The 21,164-nt window shown below is 42.6% G+C and overlaps 1 protein-coding gene across 2 annotated transcripts in view; it reads left to right on the plus strand.

Annotated features, from left to right (window-relative positions):
- The window catches only part of LOC111965857 (palmitoyltransferase ZDHHC9), a 43,328-nt gene that overhangs the window by 9,411 nt on the left and 12,753 nt on the right, over positions 1-21,164 (plus strand). The window contains exons 2-4 of one of the 2 annotated variants that reach the window (XM_023990233.2): positions 1,651-1,811; positions 17,932-18,090; positions 20,949-21,086. In XM_023990233.2, coding sequence (XP_023846001.1) covers positions 1,651-1,811; positions 17,932-18,090; positions 20,949-21,086 — 458 coding nt within the window. The remainder of the gene's footprint in view (positions 1-1,650; positions 1,812-17,931; positions 18,091-20,948; positions 21,087-21,164) is intronic. The other variant, XM_070444242.1, reaches the window with a different exon arrangement.

Below are 21,164 nucleotides of genomic sequence, written 5' to 3' on the forward strand. Positions count from 1 at the left end.
CCTCTAGTGATGGTTTCTTCGCAGCAATTCGACCATGAAGGCCTGATTCATGCAGTCTCCTCTGAACTGTTGATGTGTCTGTTACTTGAACTCTGAAGCATTTATTTCGTCTGCAATTTCTGAGTCTGGTAACTCTAATGAACGTATCCTCTGCAGCAGAGGTAACTCTGGGTCTTCCTTTCCTGTGACGGTCCTCATGAGAGCCAGTTTCATCATAGCACATGATGGTTTTTGCGACTGCACTTGAAGAAACTTTAAAAGTTCTTGAAATTTTCAGAATTGACTGACCTTCATGTCTTGAAGTAATGATGCTGCTGTTTCTCTTTGCTTATTTGAGCTGTTCTTGCCATAATATGGACTTGGTCTTTGACCAAATAGGGGTGGTATACAGAAGATAGGGCTATCTTGTCACAACACAACTGATTGGCTCAAACGCATTAAGAAGGAAAGAAATTACGCAAATTAACTTTTAACAAGGGACACCTGTTAATTTAAATGCATTCCAGGTGACTACCTCATGAAGCTGGTTGAGAGAGTTCCAATTGTGTGCAAAGCTGTCATCGGGGCAAAGGGTGGCTACTTTGAAGAATCTCAAATCTCAAATATATTTTGATTTGTTTAACACTTGTTTTTGCTGACTACATGAGTCCGTGTTATTTCATAGTTTTGATATCTTCACTATTATTCTACAATGTAGAATATAGTAAAAATCAAGACAAACCCAAACAAATGAGTAGTTGTCAACTTTTGACTGGTAATTAATATATATATATATATATATATATCCTTACATTGTGGATGTGTGAGCTCTCCACACGGGGAAGAAGGAGAGCAGTTTCTCTATTAATAGCTCAATGCAGTGGCCTGTGGTGCTTGCCAATCTGCCGCAGCACTTTACAGAATGCCTTTGCCACCATAACAGGAAAAGGGGCTTTTTTGTGTGGGGCGTCCTGGCTGCAGAGTGGCGTCTTGAGTCTATTGGCAGTTTTACAGTTTAGGCGTGCCAATTGGACTCGTGTTAATACTGCTCCTCCCCCCTCCGGAGGGTGAGAGCGTTTAGAAGTGTAAACATGGTCTCCGGCTGTTGTTGATTCTTGGGCCATGGCTGCAGTGCGTGTGAAGCCCTAGGGAAGGGTTGCAGACCAAACTGTTTTAACTGCATGCTGCGTCAGTAAACAACTTCTGAACACAGTTCTACAAGGACGTGTAGAGGCTTGTTTTTCAGTGCCGACTGTTTGTGCAGCGCTTTTGTTGACAATTAGGGGATTCTAATCGTCTCATGTGTAAGACAAGGGCTTCTTCAACCTCTGGTTTAGTTATCTTCACAGCCATATTATTGTGCTGCCATAAAGGGGAAACACAGGTTTGCTCCTGGGCCATATAAATACATATTTTTTTATCAGATATTGAGTGTGTTTGAGAGTGAAATTGAAGACAAGAAATTAAAATGTTCCACTCACAATTCATGAGGATTTGCATCATCATAACTAAACAGAATAATCACATGGTACTGTAACTACCCTGCTTTAGCTTAATGTTTCTCGAGTCAATCACATTATAATCACTCACTATGGAGTATTCAGAGTCAACATTGAGAGTTGTGTGGTGCTGGAATATTATTAACCTATGGTCCTCTTGTCACATCTGCAGGTGCCCATACCTGGCAATCCACCTGTCCCCTGCCATCCCGGTCTTCGCTATCCTCCTCTTCTTTTTCGTCATGGCCATGCTGCTGAGGACCAGCTTCAGTGACCCGGGCGTGTTGCCGCGCGCACTCCCCGAGGAGGCCACCTTCATCGAGATGGAGATCGGTGAGAAAGTTTACCCTCCCTGTGTTATCATCCTTCCCTTGGCCCTGTATAGAAACAACCCCAAGGCCATATCCCATATATACACTGAACAAAAATATAAACGTGACATGTGAAATGTTGATCCCATGTTTCATGAGCTGAAATAAACGATCCCAGAAGTGTTCCATAAACACACACACACACACACACACACACACACACACACACACAGCTTAATTCTCAACAACAACAACAAGTTTGTGGCATATCTAGAATCAAATCAAATCAATTTTATATAGCCCTTCGTACATCAGCTAATATCTCGAAGTGCTGTACAGAAACCCAGCCTAAAACCCCAAACAGCAAGCAATGCAGGTGTAGAAGCACAGCGGCTAGGAAAAACTCCCTAGAAAGGCCAAAACCTAGGAAGAAACCTAGAGGAACCAGGCTATGAGGGGTGGCCAGTCCTCTTCTGTCTGTGCCGGGTGAAGATGTTCAAATGTTCATAAATGACCAGCATGGTCAAATAATAATCAGGAGTAAATGTCAGTTGGCTTTACATAGCCGATCATTAAGAGTATCTCTACCGCTCCTGCGTTCTCTAGAGAGTTGAAAACAGCAGGTCTGGGACAGGTAGCACGTCCGGTGGACAGGTCAGGGTTCCATAGCCGCAGGCAGAACAGTTGAAACTGGAACAGCAGCAAGGCCAGGTGGACTGGGGACAGCAAGGAGTCATCATGCCCGGCAGTCCTGACGCATGGTCCTAGGGCTCAGGTCCTCCGAGAGAGAGAAGGAGAGAATTAGAGAGAGCATACTTAAATTCACACAGGACACTGGATAAGACAGGAGAATTACACCAGATATAACAGACTGACCCTAGCCCCCCTGACACATAAACTACTGCAGCATAAATACTGGAGGCTGAGACAGGAGGGGTCAGGAGACACTGTGGCCCCATCCGATGATACCCCCGGACAGGGCCAAACAGGAAGGATATAACCACACCCACTTTGCCAAAGCACAGCCCCCACACCACTAGAGGGATATCTTCAACCACCAACTTACCATCCTGAGACAAGGCCGAGTATAGCCCACAAAGATCTCCGCCACAGCACAAACCAAGGGGGGGCGCCAACCCAGACAGGAAGATCACATCAGTAACTCAACCCACTCAAGTGACGCACCCCTCCTAGGGACGGCATGAAAGAGCACCAGTAAGCCAGTGACTCAGCCAATGTAATAGGGTTAGAGGCAGAGAATCCCAGTGGAGAGAGGAGAAGCTAATTAAACAGCATGATCATTGAACAGGTGCACCTTGTGCTGGGGATAATAAAAGGCTATTCTAAAATGTGCAGTTTTGTCACACAACACAATGCTGCAGATGTCTCAAGTTTTGAGAAAGCATGAAATTGGCTTTACCTGCCTGCAGGTATGTCCACCAGAGCTGTTGCCAGAGAATTGAATGCTCATTTCTCTACCATAAGCTGCCTCCAACGTAATTTGAAAGAATTTAGCAGTACGTCCAACCGGCCTCACAACCGCAGACCATGTGTAACCACGCCAGCCCAGGAACACCACATCCGGCTTGTTCACCTGCAGAATGGTCTGAGACCAGCCAACGGAAAGCTGATGAAACTGTGGGTTTGCGTAACCGAAGAATTTCTGCACAAACTGCAAGAAACCGTCTCAGCTTATCTATGTGCTCATTATCCTCACCAGGGTCTTGACCTGACCACAGCAAATGCTCACCATTGATGCCCACTGGCACGCTGCTGTGAGTCCCGGTTTCAACTGTACCGTGCAGATGGCATGTCGTCGTGTGGGCGAGCAGTGTCAATGTTGTGAACAGAGTGCACCATTGTGGGGTTATGGTATATGTAGTCATAAGCTACAGACAATGGACACAATTGCATTTTATCAATGGCAATTTGAAAGTGCAATTCATCTGTGCCATTCATCTACCACCACCACCTCATGTTTCAGCATGATAATGCACATCCCCATCTCGCAAGGATCTGTACAAATTTCCTGGAATCTGACTGGTTTTCTGATCCATGTCCCTACCTTTAAAATAAAACATATATATATATTTACAGTACCAGTCAAAGTTTGGACACTTACAGATTCAATCCTGTATACATCTGGCCCTTTAGATACTGTGTTAACAAACCACCAAACGAGCTTCAACGCCATACAACACTCCCTCCGTGGCCTCCAACTGCTCTTAAATGCTAGTAAAATTAAATGCATGCTCTTCAACCGATCGCTACCCGCCCGCCCGACTAGCATCACTACTCTGGACAGTTCTGACTTAGAATATGTGGACAACTATAAATACCTAGCTGTCTGGTTAGACTGTAAACTCTCCTTCCAGACTCACATTAAGCATCTCCAATCCAAATATATATCTATAATTGGCTTCCTATTTCGCAAACAAAGCCTCCTTCATGCTGCCAAACATACCCTCGTAAAACTGACTATCCTACCGATCCTTGACTTCGGCGATGTCATTTACAAAATAGCCTCCAAGACTGCATCCAGTTTGCTGAGTAGTGTATCACAGTGCCATCCGTTTTGTCACCAATGCCCCATATACTACCCAACGCTGCGACCTGTATGCTCTCGTTGGCTGATCCTCGCTACATATTCGTCGCCAAACCCACTGGCTCCAGGTCATCTTTAAGTCTTTGCTAGGTAAAGCTCCCCTTTCTCAGCTTACTAGTCACCATAGCAACACCCACCCGTAGGACGTGCTCCAGCAGGTATATTTCACTGGTCATCCCCAAACCCTACCTTGGCCGCCTTTCCTTCCAGTTCTCTGCTGCTAATGACTGGAACGAATTGCAAATCACTGAAGTTGGAGACTTATATCTCCCTCACTAACTTTAAGCGTCAGCTGTCAGAGCAGCTTACCGATCGCTGCARCTGTACACAGCCCATCTGTAAATAGCCCATCCAACTACCTACCTCATCCCCATATTTGTTTTTGTTTTTCTGCTCTTTTGCACACAAGTATTTCTACTTGCACATCCTCATCTGCACATGTATCACTCCAGTGTAAATTGCTAAATTGTAATTACTTAGCCACTATTGGCCTATTTATTGGCTTACCTCACTTAATTTGCTCACACTGAATACAGATTTTTCTATTGTGTTATGACTACATTTGTTTATCCCATGTGTAACTGTTGTTTTTGTCGCACTACTTTGCTTTATCTTGTCGCAGTTGTAAATGAGAACTTGTTCTCAACTGGCCTACCTGGTTAAATAAAGGTGAAAAAAAGGGGTTTCTTTATTTGTAGTATTTTCTACATTGTATAATAATAGCGAAGACATTAAAACTATGAAATAACACATGCAATCAAGTGTTACATTTTTTTAATATTTGAGATTCTTCAAAGTAGCCACCCTTTGCCTTGATGACAGCTTTGCACACGCTTGGCATTCTCTCAACCAGCTTCATGAGGTAGTCACCTGGAATGCATTTCAATTAGTGCCTTTTTAATTTGTTGAATTTCTTTCCTTAATGCTTTTGAGCCAATCACTTGTGTTGTGACAAGGTAGGGCTAACTCCATATTATGGCAGGAACAGCTCAAATAAGCAAAAAGAAACAACAGTCCATTACTTTAAGACAAGGTCAGTCAATCTGGAAAATTTCAAGAACTTTGAAAGTTTCTTCAAGTGCAGTCGCAAAAACCATCAAGCGCTATGATGAAACTGGCTCTGCGGATCGCCCCAGGAAAGGAAGACCCAGAGTTACCACTGCTGCAGAGGATAAGTTAATTAGTTACTAGACTCAGAAATTGCAGACCAAATAAATGCTTCACAGAGTTCAAGTAACTGACACATCTTAACATCAACTGTAAAGGCCTTCATGGTTGAATTGCTGTGAAAAAACACTACTAAAGGACACCAATAATAAGAATTGACTTGCTTGGGCCAAGAAACACGAGCAATGGACATTAGACCAGTGGAAATCTATCCTTGGTCTAATGAGTCCTAATTGACAGAATTCTTTTTTGGTTCCAACCACTGACTTTGTGACGCAGAGTAGGTGAACGGATGATCTCCGCATGTGTGGTTCCCACCATGAAGCATGGATGAGGTGTGATGGTGTAGGGGTGCTTTGCTGGTGACACTTGGTGATTCATTTAGAATTAAAGGCACACTTAAGCAGCATGGCTACCATAGCATTCTGCAGCGATACACCATCTCATCTGGTTTGCGCTTAGTGGGATCATTTTGTTTTTCAACAGGACAATGACCCAAAACACACCTCCAGACTGTGTAAAGATTTTTTGACAAAGGAGAGTGATTGTGCTGCATCAGATGACCTGGCCTCCACAATCACCCGACCTCAACCCCCATTGGCATAGTTTGGAATGAGTTGGACCGCAGAGTGAAGGAAAAGCAGCCAACAAGTGCTCAGCATGTGGGAACTTCTTCAATCTTGTTGGAAAAGCATTCCTCATGATGCTGGTTGAGAGAATGCCAAGCCAAGGGTGTGCAAAGCTGTCACCAAGGAAAAGGGTGGCTACTTTGAAGAATCTCAAATATAAAATACATTTTGGTTACTACATGATTCCATATGTGTTATTTAATAGTTTCGATGTCTTCACTATTCTACAATGTTGAAAAAATAAAGAAAAACCTTGAATGACTTGGTTTCCCAACTTTTGACTAGTACTGTATATCTATGACCAACAGATGCATATCTGTATTCCCAGTCATGTGAAATGCATAGAATAGGGCCTAATGAATTGTTTTCAATTGACTGATTTCCTTATATGAACTGTAACTCAGTAAAATCTTAGAAATTTGTTGCATTTTTTGTTCGGTGTTTCAGTAGATTTGAAACCCAAACTGAATCAATGTAATGTGACATTTTCTGTAGCTCTGAAAGAATTTAAGAGTTTAAGGTAAGCAATATTGCGAGCGTTCCATCTAGCCTATCAGAGGGCAAGGTGGAGCTACTGTCATGCTGCTCAGGACTATCTAATCCTCTCCGATGTACATGAAGTGCCTAAGGGGTAGGGGCAAGCGAAGTCTCTTCCGGATGTGGGGCCTAGGAGGACTGTGGCCCACCACCCGAGGCGATTTAAGAAGCAAGCGAAGTGTAAAGCATTTTAGGGTTATGAATACTGCAGCAGACGTGTGTGTCAAGCAGCAGTGTGGAGACCAGAGCCCCTGCCTATTGGTTAATTCATGTTTGTTATGCTTTATGCCACTAAAGGTTAGCTAATCATCCATGTTGTTCTGAGCTTATCCCCTAGTCAGACCCCTGCATTGTTACCAACTTTTTCTGCAATTCGAGGTGTACTGTTTCGAGCCTTGATGAAGTCTGAATTCTTCAGTTTGGCCCTCCATGCCGTTCTCATTACCTAGACAACAGTAGTATACATTAATTATTATGATGGCACAACCAAATAGGAGGGTTTTGCAGACGTGTCCTTTCTATGTTCCCATGTATAAGCTAGCCAGATGTTTACTCTTAATGAACATGCTGTACATTGCTGCACTTGTAATGGCCTTTGTTTTGATAACCTGACCACTCCCTAGTGGACTATCCACTCTTTTAGCCAGCCTCTCTTTTTGCTGTCCATCTCTTGAGGGAAAAGCCTGTCTGCTCTGCAGTAGCCCTGCCACAGCCCAACCCTCTCCCCCTCTCTCTTTCTCTAGCTGTTCAATGTGCAGGGAAGATTCACAGTGTCCTTCATGCATCCCCCATCCTATCTCATTATGGGCGAGAGGCTTGGGTGGGGGACTGGTCAGAGTTCCTCTACATATGAGCGGTCTGGAAATGATTTGCCCCTGCTGCAGGTGGTCCACTGAGAGTGCCTTTGCTGGCAGTGCTCCTTTTTGTCACGGCTCTGACTCAAGCCTTCAAGTCAGAATACATAGAGATGCATACTATTGGGCTAACATGCTAATGGATATTGCTTGTTGGACTGATTTGCTTCCTTTTTGATGGCTCTGACTCAGGCCTTCCAGTGAGACAACAGTGAACCATGCTAAAGGCTATTGCCTATTAGGATAACGTGAATTGTTATTGCCTGTTCGGCTAATGGCTATTTAGCTAACATGCTATTGGACTAACATTTTAATGGATTTAGGGATTTGGTCTAACAATGGCGGTAATGGCACTACTTAGAACAGCAAGGCCGTTCAGTTTGTGTGACATGACTTTGTTTAGTATTTTGAGCCACAGATTGCGTTTGGTGTTCTGCAGCAGGATCCTGCCCTCAACCTATTTAGCTCTCAAACTGGTCTTCCTCATCGTACACTAGTCTCAAAAAATCTGACCCTAGGCAAAAGTGACTTGGGTCTGGGTTCAATTATATACTTTTTTGGCATAGAGGAAATACGTCACTGCCTACAGTACGTCACTAGTTTATCCACTTGAATAAAATACAAAATAATATCTAGCAAGATGGAGATCAGAGGTTATTTTTAATGAGTGCAATTCGCAAGTGACTCATTTGCATCAACTACCTTAACTAAAACCACTGCAAAGGTTTTGCCTACAAACATTGATTTTGATTCATGACGTTCTAGCATGCCTGCCTCGTTTTATTGGTACGGTCGCCAGAATAGTTTTCATCTTGCCTTTACATTCCCAAAATGTCTTTAATGTGCCATCATTGGCCAGCGTGGCAGTCGGTGGGGTCTGTGATGGAACGTGGGGTGTGTTAAAGGGAGACAGGCAGGTGCAGATGTGTAGGCTCTAGAACCCAGGCTGCCCAGCATATTGATGAAGGCTCAGCTGTGGTGCTCTGTCACTTAGACCCGTTAGTAGCTGGCTCCTGGAGGACTACTAATCGGATGAGAGCCTATCCTCCTGGAATATATAATGGGACGGCCAGGACCGGATCTTCACAAAGGACTACATGTATGGTCTCATTCACCACTGGAGTGCTACCTTAATTAATTAACAAAGCAATGGTTTTAAGTGGAAAGTGGTTTGATATAACTTATTGTGATTTGTTAAAAAGCCTTGTGTTTCTTTTTAAAAAAAATGCAGCATTTGATGAAGCCATTTGACCACCGTCTTGTGTCCTGTACAGTACACTGTGTTGTTTTGTCCTGTACACTGTGTTGATTTGTACATTTTTCATCAATGGTGGTAGCAAGATCCTTTAAAAAAATATATATATATATATTCTGCTTTCTTGCATATCCTCTTGTTCAATCATGCAAAGACTTTGGGGGTGGTATGGCCTCTGCTTTTAGAGCAAACTGTGTAAATGTTTGATTTGGTTCAAGTTGTGCTGTCTCTCCACCATTCCTAGCATTCATTCCCCCTGGCAGTATTCAGTAATGTTATTTGAATAATTAAAATATAAGTGATTTACACTACATGCAGTTGAAGTCGGAAGTTTACAAACACTTTAGCCAAATGCATTTAAACTCAGTTTTTCACAATTCCTGACATTTAATTCTAGTAAAAATGTCCTGTCTTAGGTCAGTTAGGATCACCACTTTATTTTAAGAATGTGACATGTCAGAATAACAGTAGAGAATGGTTTTTCAGCTTTTATTTCTTTCATCACATTCCCAGTAGGTCAGAAGTTTACATACACTCAATTAGTATTTGGTAGCATTGCCTTTAAAATTGTTTAACTTGGGTCAACTGTTTCAGGTAGCCTTCCACAAGCTTCCCACAATTAAGTTGGGGGAATTTTGGCCCATTCCTCCTGACAGAGCTGGTGTAACGGAGTCAGGTTTGAAGGCCTCCTTGCTCGCACACGCTTTTTCAGTTCTGCCCATGAATTTTCTATGGGATTGAGGTCAGGGCTTTGTGATGGCCACTCCAATACCTTGACTTTGTTGTCCTTAAGCCATTTTGCTTGGGGTCATTGCAAACCGTAGTCTGTTTTTTTTATGGCGGTTTTGGAGCAGTGGCTTCTTCCTTGCTGAGCGGCCTTTCAGGGTATGTCGATAAAGGACTGGTTTTACTGTGGATATAGATACTTTTGTACTTGTTTCCTCCAGCATCTTCACAAGGTCCTTTGCTGTTGTTCTGCGATTGATTTGCACTTTTCACACCAAAGTACCTTCGTCTCTAGGAGACAGAACCCGTCTCCTTCCTGAGCGGTATGACAGCTGCGTGGTCCCATGGTGTTTATACTTGCGTACTATTGTTCGTACAGATGAACGTGGTACCTTCAGGCGTTTGGAAATTGCTCCCAAAAATGAACCAGACTTGTGGAGGTCTACAATTATTTGCTGATTTTCTTTTGAATTTCCCATGATGTCAAGCAAAGAGGCACTGAGTTTGAAGGTAGGCCTTGAAATACAACCACATGTGCACCTCCAATTGACTCAAATGATGTCAATTAGCCTATCTATTTGTCAATTTCTTCTGATACTCGTCAGTCTATTCTTGTTCTGAGAAATGAAGGCTACTCCATGCGAGAAATTGGCAAGAAACTGAAGAACTCGTACAACGCTGTGTATTACTCCCTTCACAGAACAGTGCAAACTGGCTCTAACCAGAAAAGAGTGGGAGGCCCCGGTGCACAACTGAGCAAGAGGACAAGTAAATGAGTGTCTCATTTGAGAAACAGAGGCCTCACAAGTCCTTAACTGGCAGCTTTTTAGCCTTTTTAAAATGATAAGCTTGGATTAGCTAACACAACGTGCTATTGGAACACAGGAGTGATGGTTGCTGATAATGGGTCTCTGTACGCCTATGTAGATATTCCATAAAACATCAGCCGTTTCCAGCTACAATAGTCATTTACAACATTAACAATGTCTGCACTGTATTTCTGATTAAGATGTTATTTTAATGGACAGAAAAATGTCCTTACTGAAGAGCTGTAACTTTCAATGTGGCGGCATCATAGGATGCCACCTTTCCAATAAGTCAGTTAATAAAATTTCTGCCCTGCTAGAGCTGCCCCGGACAACTACAAGTGCTGTTATTGTGAAGAGGAAACGTCTAGGAGCAACAACAGATAAGCTGCATAGTGGTAGGCCAAAAGCTCACAGGACGGGACCACTGAGTGCTGAAGTGCATACAGTGGCTTGCGAAAGTATTTACACCTCCTTGGCATTTTTAGTGCTTTGTTGCCTTACAACCTGGAATGAAAAGGTTTTTTGGGGGGGTTGTACGAATTTGTTTTGCACAACATACCTACCACTTTGAAGATGCAAAATATTTTTTATTGTGAAACAAACAAGAAATAAGACAAAAAAACTACTTGAGTGTGCATAACTATTCACCCCCCCAAAGTCAATACTTTGTAGAGCCACCTTTGCCAGCAATTACAGCTGCAAGTCTCTTGGGGGTATGTCTCTATAAGCTTGGCACATCTAGCCACTGGGAATTTGGCCCATTCTTCAAGGCAAAACTGCTCCAGCCCCTTCAAGTTGGATGGGTTCTGCTAGTGTACAGCAATCTTTAAGTCATACCATAGATTCTAAATTGGATTGAGGTCTGGGTTTTTGACTAGGCCATTCCAAGACATTTAAATGTTTCCCCTTAAACCACTCAAGTGTTGCTTTAGCAGTATGCTTAGGGTCATTGTCCTGCTGGAAGGTGAACCTCTGTCCCAGTCTCAAATCTCTGGAAGACTGAAACAGGTTTCCCTCAAGAATTTCCCTGTATTTAACGCCATCCATCATTCCTTCAATTCTGACCAGTTTCACAGTCCCTGCTGATAGAAAAACATTGGTGTTCTTACAGTGATGAGAGGTGTTGGGTTTGCGCCAGACATAGCGTTTTCCTTGATGGCCAAAAAGCTCAATTTTTGTCACATCTGCCGAGAGTATCTTCTTCCATATGTTTGGGGAGTCTCCCACATGCCTTTTGATGAACACCAAATTCGTTTGGCTTAGTGGTCCTATGGATAGATACTCCAATCTCCGCTGTGAAGCTTTGCAGCTCCTTCAGGGTTATCTTTGTTGTGCCTCTGATTAATGCCCTCTTTGCCTGGTCTGTGAGTTTTGGTGGGCGGCCTTCTCTTGGCAGCTTTGTTGTGGTGCCATATTCTTTAAAAAAAATTATAATGGATTTAACGGTGCTCTGTGGGATGTTCAAAGTTTTTGATATTTTTTTATAACCCAACCCTGATCTGTACTTCCCAACAACTTTAACTTTGTCCCTGACCGGTTTGAAGAGTGCCTTGGTCTTCATGGTGCAGCTTGCTTAGTGATGCCCCTTGCTTAGTGGTATTACAGACTCTGGGGCCTTTCAGAACAGGTGTACAGTCGTGGCCAACAGTTTTGAGAATGACACAAATATTAATGTTCAGTCTGCCTCAGTTTGTATGAAGGCAATTTGCATATACTCCAGAATGTTTTGAAGAGTGATCAGATGAATTGCAATTAATTTATAGGTCCCTCTTTGCCATGCAAATTAACTGAATCCCCCCAAAAAACATTTCCACTGCATTTCAGCCCTGCCACGAAAGGACCAGCTAACATCATGTCAGTGATTCTCTCGTTAACACAGGTGTGAGTGTTGACTAGGATAAGGCTGGAGATCACTCTGTCATGCTGATTGAGTTCGAATAACAGACTGGAAGTTTCAGAAGGAGGGTGGTGCTTGGAATCATTGTTCTTCCTCTGTCAACCATGGTTACCTGCAAGGAAACATGTGCCGTCCTCATTGCTTTGCACAAAAAGGGCTTCACAGGCAAGGATATTTTATTAATTTTTTTATTTCAGGCAAGGATATTGCTGCCAGTAAGATTGCACCTAAATCAACCATTTATCGGATCATCAAGAACTTTAAGGAGAACGGTTCAATTGTTGTGAAGAAGGCTTCAGGGCGACCAAGAAAGTCCAGCAAGCGCCAGGACCATCTCCTAAAGTTGATTCCGCTGCGGGATCGGGGCACCACCAGTACAGAGCTTGCTCAGTAATGGCAGCAGGCAGGTGTGAGTGCATCTGCACGCACAGTGAGGCGAAGACTTTTGGAGGATGGCCTGGTGTCAAGAAGGGCAGCAAAGAATCCACTTCTCTCCAGGAAAAACATCAGGGACAGACTGATATTCTGCAAAAGGTACAGGGATTCGACTGCTGAGGACTGGGGTAAAGTCATATTTTCTCTGAATCCCCTTTCCGATTGTTTGGGGCATCCGGAAAAAAGCTTGTCCGGAGAAGTCGAGGTGAGCGCTACCATCAGTCCTGTGTCATGCCAACAGTAAAGCATCCTTAGACCATTCATGTGTGGGGTTGCTTCTCAGCCAAGGGAGTGGGCTCACTCACAATTTTGCCTAAGAACACAGCCATGAATAAAGAATGGTACCAACACGTCCTCCTAGAGCAACTTCTCCCAACCATCCAGGAACAGTTTGGTGACGAACAATGCCTTTTCCAGCGTAATGGAGCACCTTGCCATAAGGCAAAAGTGATAACTAAGTGGCTCGGGGAACAAAACATCGATATTTTGGGTCCATGGCCAGGAAACTCCCCAGACCTTAATCCCATTGAGAACTTGTGGTCAATCCTCAAGAGGTGGGTGGACAAACAAAAACCCACAAATTCTGACATACTCCAAGCATTGATTATGCAAGAATTGGCTGCTATCAGTCAGGATGTGGCCCAGAAGTTAATTGACAGCATGCCAGGGCGGATTGCAGAGGTCTTGAAAAAGGGTCAAACTGCAAATATTGACTCTTTGCATCAACTTCATGTAAATGTCAATTAAAGCCTTTGACACTTATGAAATGCTTGTAATTATACTTCAGTGTTTCATAGTAACATCTGACAAAAATATCTAAAGACACTGAAGCAGCAAACTTTGTGGAAATTAATATTTGTGTCATTCTCAACTTTTGGCCACGACTGTGTGTGTATATACTGAGATCATGTGACACTTAGATTGCACACAAGTGGACATTATTTAACTAATGATGTGACTTCTGAAGGTAATTGGTTGCACCAGATCTTATTTAGGGGCTTCATAGCAAAGGGGGTGAATACATATGCACGCACCACTTTTCCGTAAAAAAAAGTATAATTTTTTTTCACTTCACCAATGTGGACTGTTTTGTGTACGTCCATTACGTCAAATCCAAATAAAAATCCATTTAAATTACAAGTTGTAATGCAACAAAATAGGAAAAACGTCAAGGGGGATGAATACTTTTGCAAGGCACTGTAGCATGTAAAAATCATCTATCATCGGTTGCAACACTCACTACCAAGTTCCAAACTGCCTCTGGCAGCAACGTCAGCACAAGAACAATTTGCCGGGAGCTTCATGAAATGGGTTTCCGTGGCCGAGTAGCCGCACACAAACTTAAGATCACCATGCGCAATTGGCTGGTGTGGTGTAACGCTCGCCGCCATTGGACTCTGGAGCAGTGGAAACGTGTTCTCTGGAATGATGAATCCCACTTCACCATCTTGCAGTCCGACGGACGAATCTGGGATTGGCTGATGCCAGGAGAACGCTACCTGCCCCAATGCGTAGTGCCAACTGCAAAGTTTGGTGGAGGAGGAATAATGGTCTGGGGTTGTTTTTCATGGTCTGGGATAGTCCCCTTAGTTCCAGTGAAGGGTAATCTTAACGCTGACAATGACATTCTAGACAATTCTGTGTTTCCAACTTTGTGGCAACAGTTGGGGAAGGCCCTTTTCCTGTTTCATTATGACAATGCCCCCATGCACAATGCAAGGTCCATACAGAAATGGTTTGTCAATCCGTGTGGAAGAACTTGACTGGCCTGCACAGAGCCCTGACCTCAACCCCACCAAACACCTTATGGATGAATTGGAACGCTGACTGCAAGCCAGGCATAATCGCCCAACATCAGTGCTCGACCTCACTAATGCTCTTGTGGCTGAATGGGAATTAATTCTCCGCAACAATTTTTCCAACATCTAGTGGAAAGCTTTCCCAGAAGAGTGGAGGCTGTTATAGCAGCAAAGGGGGGACCAACACCATATTAATGCCCATGATTTTGAAATGAGATGGTCGACGAGCAGGTGTCCACATACTTTTGTACATGTAGTGTTTGTTGAACAGAACTATATACTAGAGGTCGATCGATTAATCGGAATGGCCGATTTTAATTAGGGCCGATTTTCAAGTTTTCATAACAATCGGTAATCAGCATATTTGGACTCCGATTATGGCCGATTACATTGCACTCCACGAGGAGACTGCGTGGCAGGCTGACTACCTTTTACGCGAGTGCAGCAAGGAGCCAAGGTACGTTGCTAGCTAGCATTACATTTATCTTAGAAAAAAACAATCAATCTTAACATAATCAGTAGTTAACTACACATGGTTGATATTACTAGTTTATCTAGCTTGTCCTGCGTTGCATATAATCGATGCGGTACCTATTAATTTATCATCGGATCACAGCCTACTTCGCCAAACGGGTGATGCTTTAACAAGCGCATTCGCGAAAAAAGCACTGCCGTTGCACCAATGTGTACCTCACCATAAACATCAATGCCTTTCTTTAAAATCCATACACAAGTATATATTTCTAAACCTGCATATTTAGTTAATGTTGCCTGCTAACATGAATTTCTTTTAATGAGGGAAATTGTGTCAATTCTCTTGCGTTCTGTGCAAGCAGAGTCGGGGTATATGCAGCAGTTTGGGCTGCCTGGCTCGTAGCGAACTGTGTGAAGACCATTTCTTACTAACAAAGACCGTAATTAATTTGTCAGAATTGTACATAATTATGACATAATGTTGAAGGTTGTACAATGTAACTGCAATATTTAGACTTAGGGATGCCACCCGTTCGATTAAATATGGAACGGTTCCGTATTTCACTGAAAGAATAAACGTTTTGTTTTCAAAATGATAGTTTCCGTATTTGACCATATTAATGACCTAAGGCTCGTATTTCTGTGTGTTATATTATAATTAAGTCTGATTTGATAGAGTAGTCTGACTGAGCGGTGGTAGGCAGCAGCAGGCTCGTAAGCATTCATTCAAACAGCACTTTCCTGCATTTTCCAGCAGCTCTTAGCTGTGCTTCAAGCATTATGCTGCCTATCAACTCCCGAGATTGGTATAGAGATGATATAGAGATACAATTGGTATAGAGAAATAGTCCTATAATTCCTATAATAACTACAACCTAAAACTTTTTACCTGGGAATATTGAAGACTCGTGTTAAAAGGAACCACCAGCTTTCATATGTTCTCATGTTCTGAGCAAGGAACTTAAACGTTAGGTTTTTTTACATGGCAAATATTGCACTTTTACTTTCTTCTCCAACACTTTGTTTTTGCATTATTTAAACCAAATTGAACATGTTTCATTATTTATTTGAGACTAAATAGATTTTATTGATGTATTATATTAAGTTAAAATAAGTGTCCATTCAGTAGTTGTAATTGTCATTATTACAAATATATATAAAAATCGTCCGATATTTAATAAAAAATTAAAAAATCGCTATCAGCTTTTTTTGGTCATCCAATAATCGGTATCAGCGTTGAAAAAATCATAATCGGTCGACCTCTACTATATACCCTGACACAGCAAGACACATCATCCCAGGTCCAGGCTAATAAATAACAATAAGAGATCATGAAAAAATTTATAAAAATAAATGTCATTCACTGACATTCTTAAGGTTCAACTATTCTGGTGTGTGTACTTCCAAAGCCCTTCATCTTTATCAGCCGGTGTGGCTCAACTCACAGCTTTACTGTGTAGATATTCAACACAATAGGAACCTTGATTTCCACCGGCTTTGAATACAATTCTTTGAAGTGGAGCTGGCAACAGGCAGTGGAGCTGGCAACAGGCATTGCAAGATTCTCAGAACATACTCTACTATATATTTGTCTAGTAGAGGCACTGTGGGTAAATGTAAAAAAAATGTATCCTTTGGTTTAGTCTTGTATATTTAGTCGACTGAAAATGTGTACTGTACAAATATATAAACACAACATGTAAAGTGTTGGTCCCATGTTTTATGAACTGAAATAAAAGGTCCCTGTCAGGTGGATTAATTATCAAGAAGTTGATTAAACTGCATGATCATTACACAGGTGCAACTTGTGCTGGGGACAATAAAAGGCCACTCTAAAATGTGCAGTTTTGTCACAAGACAATGCCACAGATGTCTGTGTCCAATTGGCATGCTGACTGCAGGAATGTCCACCAGAGCTATTGCCAGAGAATTGAATGCTCCTTTCTCTACCATAAACCGCCTCAAGGTGTTTGGCAGTATGCCTAACCGGCCTCACTACCACAGACCAAGTGTAACCATGCCAGCACAGGACCTCCACATCTGGCTTCTTCACCTGCGGGATAGTCTGAGACCAGCCGACGAAACTGTGGGTTTGCACGACTTAAGAATTTCTGCACAAACCGTCTCCGTGAAGCTCATCTGCGTGCTCGTCGTCCTCACCAGGGTCTTGACCTGACTGCAGTTCGGCGTCGTAACCGACTTCTTCAGTGGGCAAATATTCCCCTTCGATGGCCACTGGCATGCTGGAGAAGTGTGCTCTTCACGGATGAATCCTGGTTTCAACTCTACCTAACCTCATGTTTCAGCATGATAATAATGCACGGCCCCATCTCTCAAGGATCTGTACACAATTCCTGGAAGCTGAAAATGTTCTAGTTCTTCTATGGCCTGCATACTCAACAGACCTCACCCATTGCGACAGCGTGTTCCAATTCCCACCAATATCCAGCAACTTTGCATAGCCATTGAAGAGGAGTGGGACAACATTCCACAGGCCACAATCAACACTCTGATCAACTTGATGCGAAGGAGATGTTGCGCTGCATGAGGCAAATGTTGGTCACACCAGATACTGACTGGTTTTCAAATCCATGGTGACCAAAATATGCTTGTCTGTATTCCCAAATCCATAGGGTCTAATGAATTTATTTAAATTGACTGATTTCCTTATGAACTGTAACTCAGTAAAATATTTTGAAATTGTTGCATTTATGTTTTTGTTCAGTGTAATTTCCATGTGGTCTGTGACTCCTAAATGTGACCAACCTTGATTAAAACATGACTGAATAAAAATGATCATTATTCTTGGTTAAAAGACTATTTATTCCAAGAGTAGGCTAAACCTGTATATGTGAAACTTGCACTACACAGTATGATAATGACTAGATTGTTAACTGCATATAAATCAAAATGGGCACCTTTTGTTGATGTCTCCTTTCCCTCCGTTTTTCACAGAGGCGACCAATGGGAACGTCCCGGCCGGGCAGCGGCCTCCACCTCGGATCCGCAACGTCCAAATCAATGGGCAGATTGTCAAACTGAAGTACTGCTACACCTGCAAGATCTTCCGACCACCTCGTGCCTCACACTGCAGTATCTGTGACAACTGCGTGGGTAAGGGAGAGCTCTCTTCTCCCTCCTGCTCCCTTCAGTTTTTAATTCATTTTGTTATCATAGAAGAATTCACTCTGAGACTGGGTATTGTGTTGGACTAGCTTTTCTTTTATCAGCGTGTGAAGGACACATTCTACAGACGTTTTTAAATGTTTGCTCAAGACTTGGCCTTGCCTACATTGATTTGTCAGTGTTGTTTATACCACACACAGGGCAGTTCCATGGAAACCGCCTTCCTTCCAGCTAATAACCACGCCCACTGGTTTTATTCAAAATATGTGATTAGATTATTATTTTTTTATTCTGTGAAATACAACACAGACTTGATTGCATTGAGGAAGAAGTAGTGTATTTTTTTTTTGTCTTGCTCCTGGGCAAAGCTGTATGTACATCAAACCCTCTCCCTTCATTGATTGTATTGAGCCCTTAGTGCAGAGTATCCTGTAAGGAGACAGGCTGCTGTGTCATGATGGGTGTGTTGTGACCCAGACAGACTGCAGCAGGTGCACTGGCCCCACACAGACAGCCCTGTGTTCTAACCATGACTGTGCATAGAGGCACACACGGATCCTCCACCGTCTTCTCTATCCTCACTCTGTACTTGTGGGCGCTGCCGCGTGTGCCATATATGATTTAGTAGTCTATCTACACGAGGCTCATATACCGTACATCAACAGAGCATGCGTATATCTGATGGTTCTTCCTCATTGTTATTATGCTCCAATGCAGAAGTCTTCCACCTGCATGCTGTTATAATTTTCATTTAAATAATGTGAAACTATCCAGGGTGTGCGTGTTATCTGCCACAGGGAGAACAGTTTAAAGCAAGATGTTTTGCCTCTAAAGCTATCTGACCCTGCATTCACTCTGGTAATAATGAGACGGGGGTCACTATATTCAGACCAGAGGGAATTATAGGGAAACGGCTCCTATTGCTTGTAATAACCATGCGCTCGTCTTTGAGGGTTCGTGACCTTTTGTAGCAGAGAACATTTGGATAATGGCTACTTTACCTTTGTTGAACAGGTTGTTGTCAGAATTAGTTGTCAATGTCTACCTAGCTAAACGCGTGGAAGGCAATGTGATGCCAATATGTTGGTCTGCCAAATTCATTACTGGTGTGTGTGTGTCACTCTCTTTGTTATAGCCTGCAGTTTACTCTTTGTTAGTGAAATGTATTTTACTATCTTTGATACATTAAACCAGCAGAACTTTGGGGAAGGGTCTATCCTATGCACTCATTGGCATCTCCAAGTTAAATTGAACAAAGTTTTTTTTTGTGTGTCTATGATGGAGTGGCGTTTGATCCCATGGCCCCAGAACCTCTTCCCATCGGTCTTTAACCTCAATGGCCTTTAACCTCTCTGGGATATGTGGGACGCTAGCCAACATCCAGTGAAAATGCAGAGCGCCAAAATCAAATAAATTACTATAAAAATTAAACTTTCATGAAATCACACATGCAATACACCAAATTAAAGTTACCCTTGTTGTGAATCCAGCCAACGTGTCAGATTTCAAAAAGGCTTTACAACGAAAGCACACCAAACGATTATGTTAGGTCAGTACATAGCCACAGAAAAACACAGCCATTTTTCCAGACAAAGAGAGGAGTCACAAAAAGCATAAATAGAGATAAAATGAATCACTAACCTTTGATGATCTTTATCAGATGACACTCATGGGACTTCATGTTACACAATACATGTATGTTTTGTTCGATAAAGTTCATATTTATATCCAAAAATCTCAGTTTACATTGGCGCGTTACGTTCAGTAATGTTTTGCTTCCAAAACATCCGGTGATTTTGCAGAGAGCCACATCAATTTACAGAAATACTCATCATAAATGTTGATGAAAATACATGTGTTATGCATGGAACTTTAGATAAACTTCTCCTTAATGCAACCGCTGTGTCAGATTTCAAAAAAGCTTTACCGAAAAAGCACACCATGCAATAATCTGAGTACAGCACTCAGAGCCCAAACAAGCCAAAGAGATATCTGCCATGTTGTGGAGTCAACAGAAGTCAGAAATAGCATTATAAATATTCACTTACCTTTGATGATCTTCATCAGAATGCACTCCCAGGAATCCCAGTTCCACAATAAATATTTGATTTGTTTGATAAAGTCCATCATTTATGTCCAAACACCTCCTTTTGTTCGCGCGTTTAGTACACAATCCAAACTGACGACGCGCTGGCAGGTCCAGGCGAATGTTCAGACGAAAAGTCATATTACACTTCGTAGAAACATGTCAAACGAAGTATAGAATCAATCTTTAGGATGTTTTTATCATAAATCTTCAATAATGTTCCAACCGGAGAATTCCTTTGTATTCAGAAATGCAATGGAACGCAAGCTACCTCTCATGTGAATGCGCATGACCAGCTCGTGGCACTCTGCCAGACTTCTGACTCATCCCCTCTCATTCCCCCCTCCTTTATAGTAGAAGCATCAAACAAGATTCTAAAGACTGTTGACATCTAGTGGAAGCCTTAGGAAGTGCAATATGACCCCATGTCCACTGTATCTTGGATAGGCAAAGACTTAAACCTACAAACCTCAGATTTCACACTTCCTGGTTGAATTCTTTCTCAGGTTTTACCTGCCATATAAGTTATGTTATACTCACAGACTTCATTCAAACAGTTTTAGAAACGTCAGTGTTTTCTATCCAAATCTACTAATTATATGCATATTCTAGCTTTTAGGACAGAGTAGCAGGCAGTTTACTCTGGGCACCTTTTTATCCAAGCTACTCAATACTGCCCCCCTGTCCCAAAGATGTTAACCTCATCAGTCTTTAACCTTATCCCCCTCTGTCTTTAACCTCATCCTCCTCTTCTCTACAGATCGTTTTGACCATCACTGCCCCTGGGTGGGCAACTGTGTGGGCAAGAGGAACTACCGTTACTTCTACCTGTTCACCCTGTCCCTGTCTCTGCTCACCATCTACATCTTCACCTTCAATATCGTACACGTGGTGATGCGTGAGTATTCTCCTGGAGCTACAGGGAGGGGGTGGGGGTGTATGTGTGGGGCTTGGCACGCCGGAATGTTATTGTTGT

Source organism: Salvelinus sp. IW2-2015, linkage group LG6.2 (genome assembly GCF_002910315.2).
Source record: "Salvelinus sp. IW2-2015 linkage group LG6.2, ASM291031v2, whole genome shotgun sequence".
Classification (NCBI taxonomy): Eukaryota; Metazoa; Chordata; class Actinopteri; order Salmoniformes; family Salmonidae; genus Salvelinus; species Salvelinus sp. IW2-2015.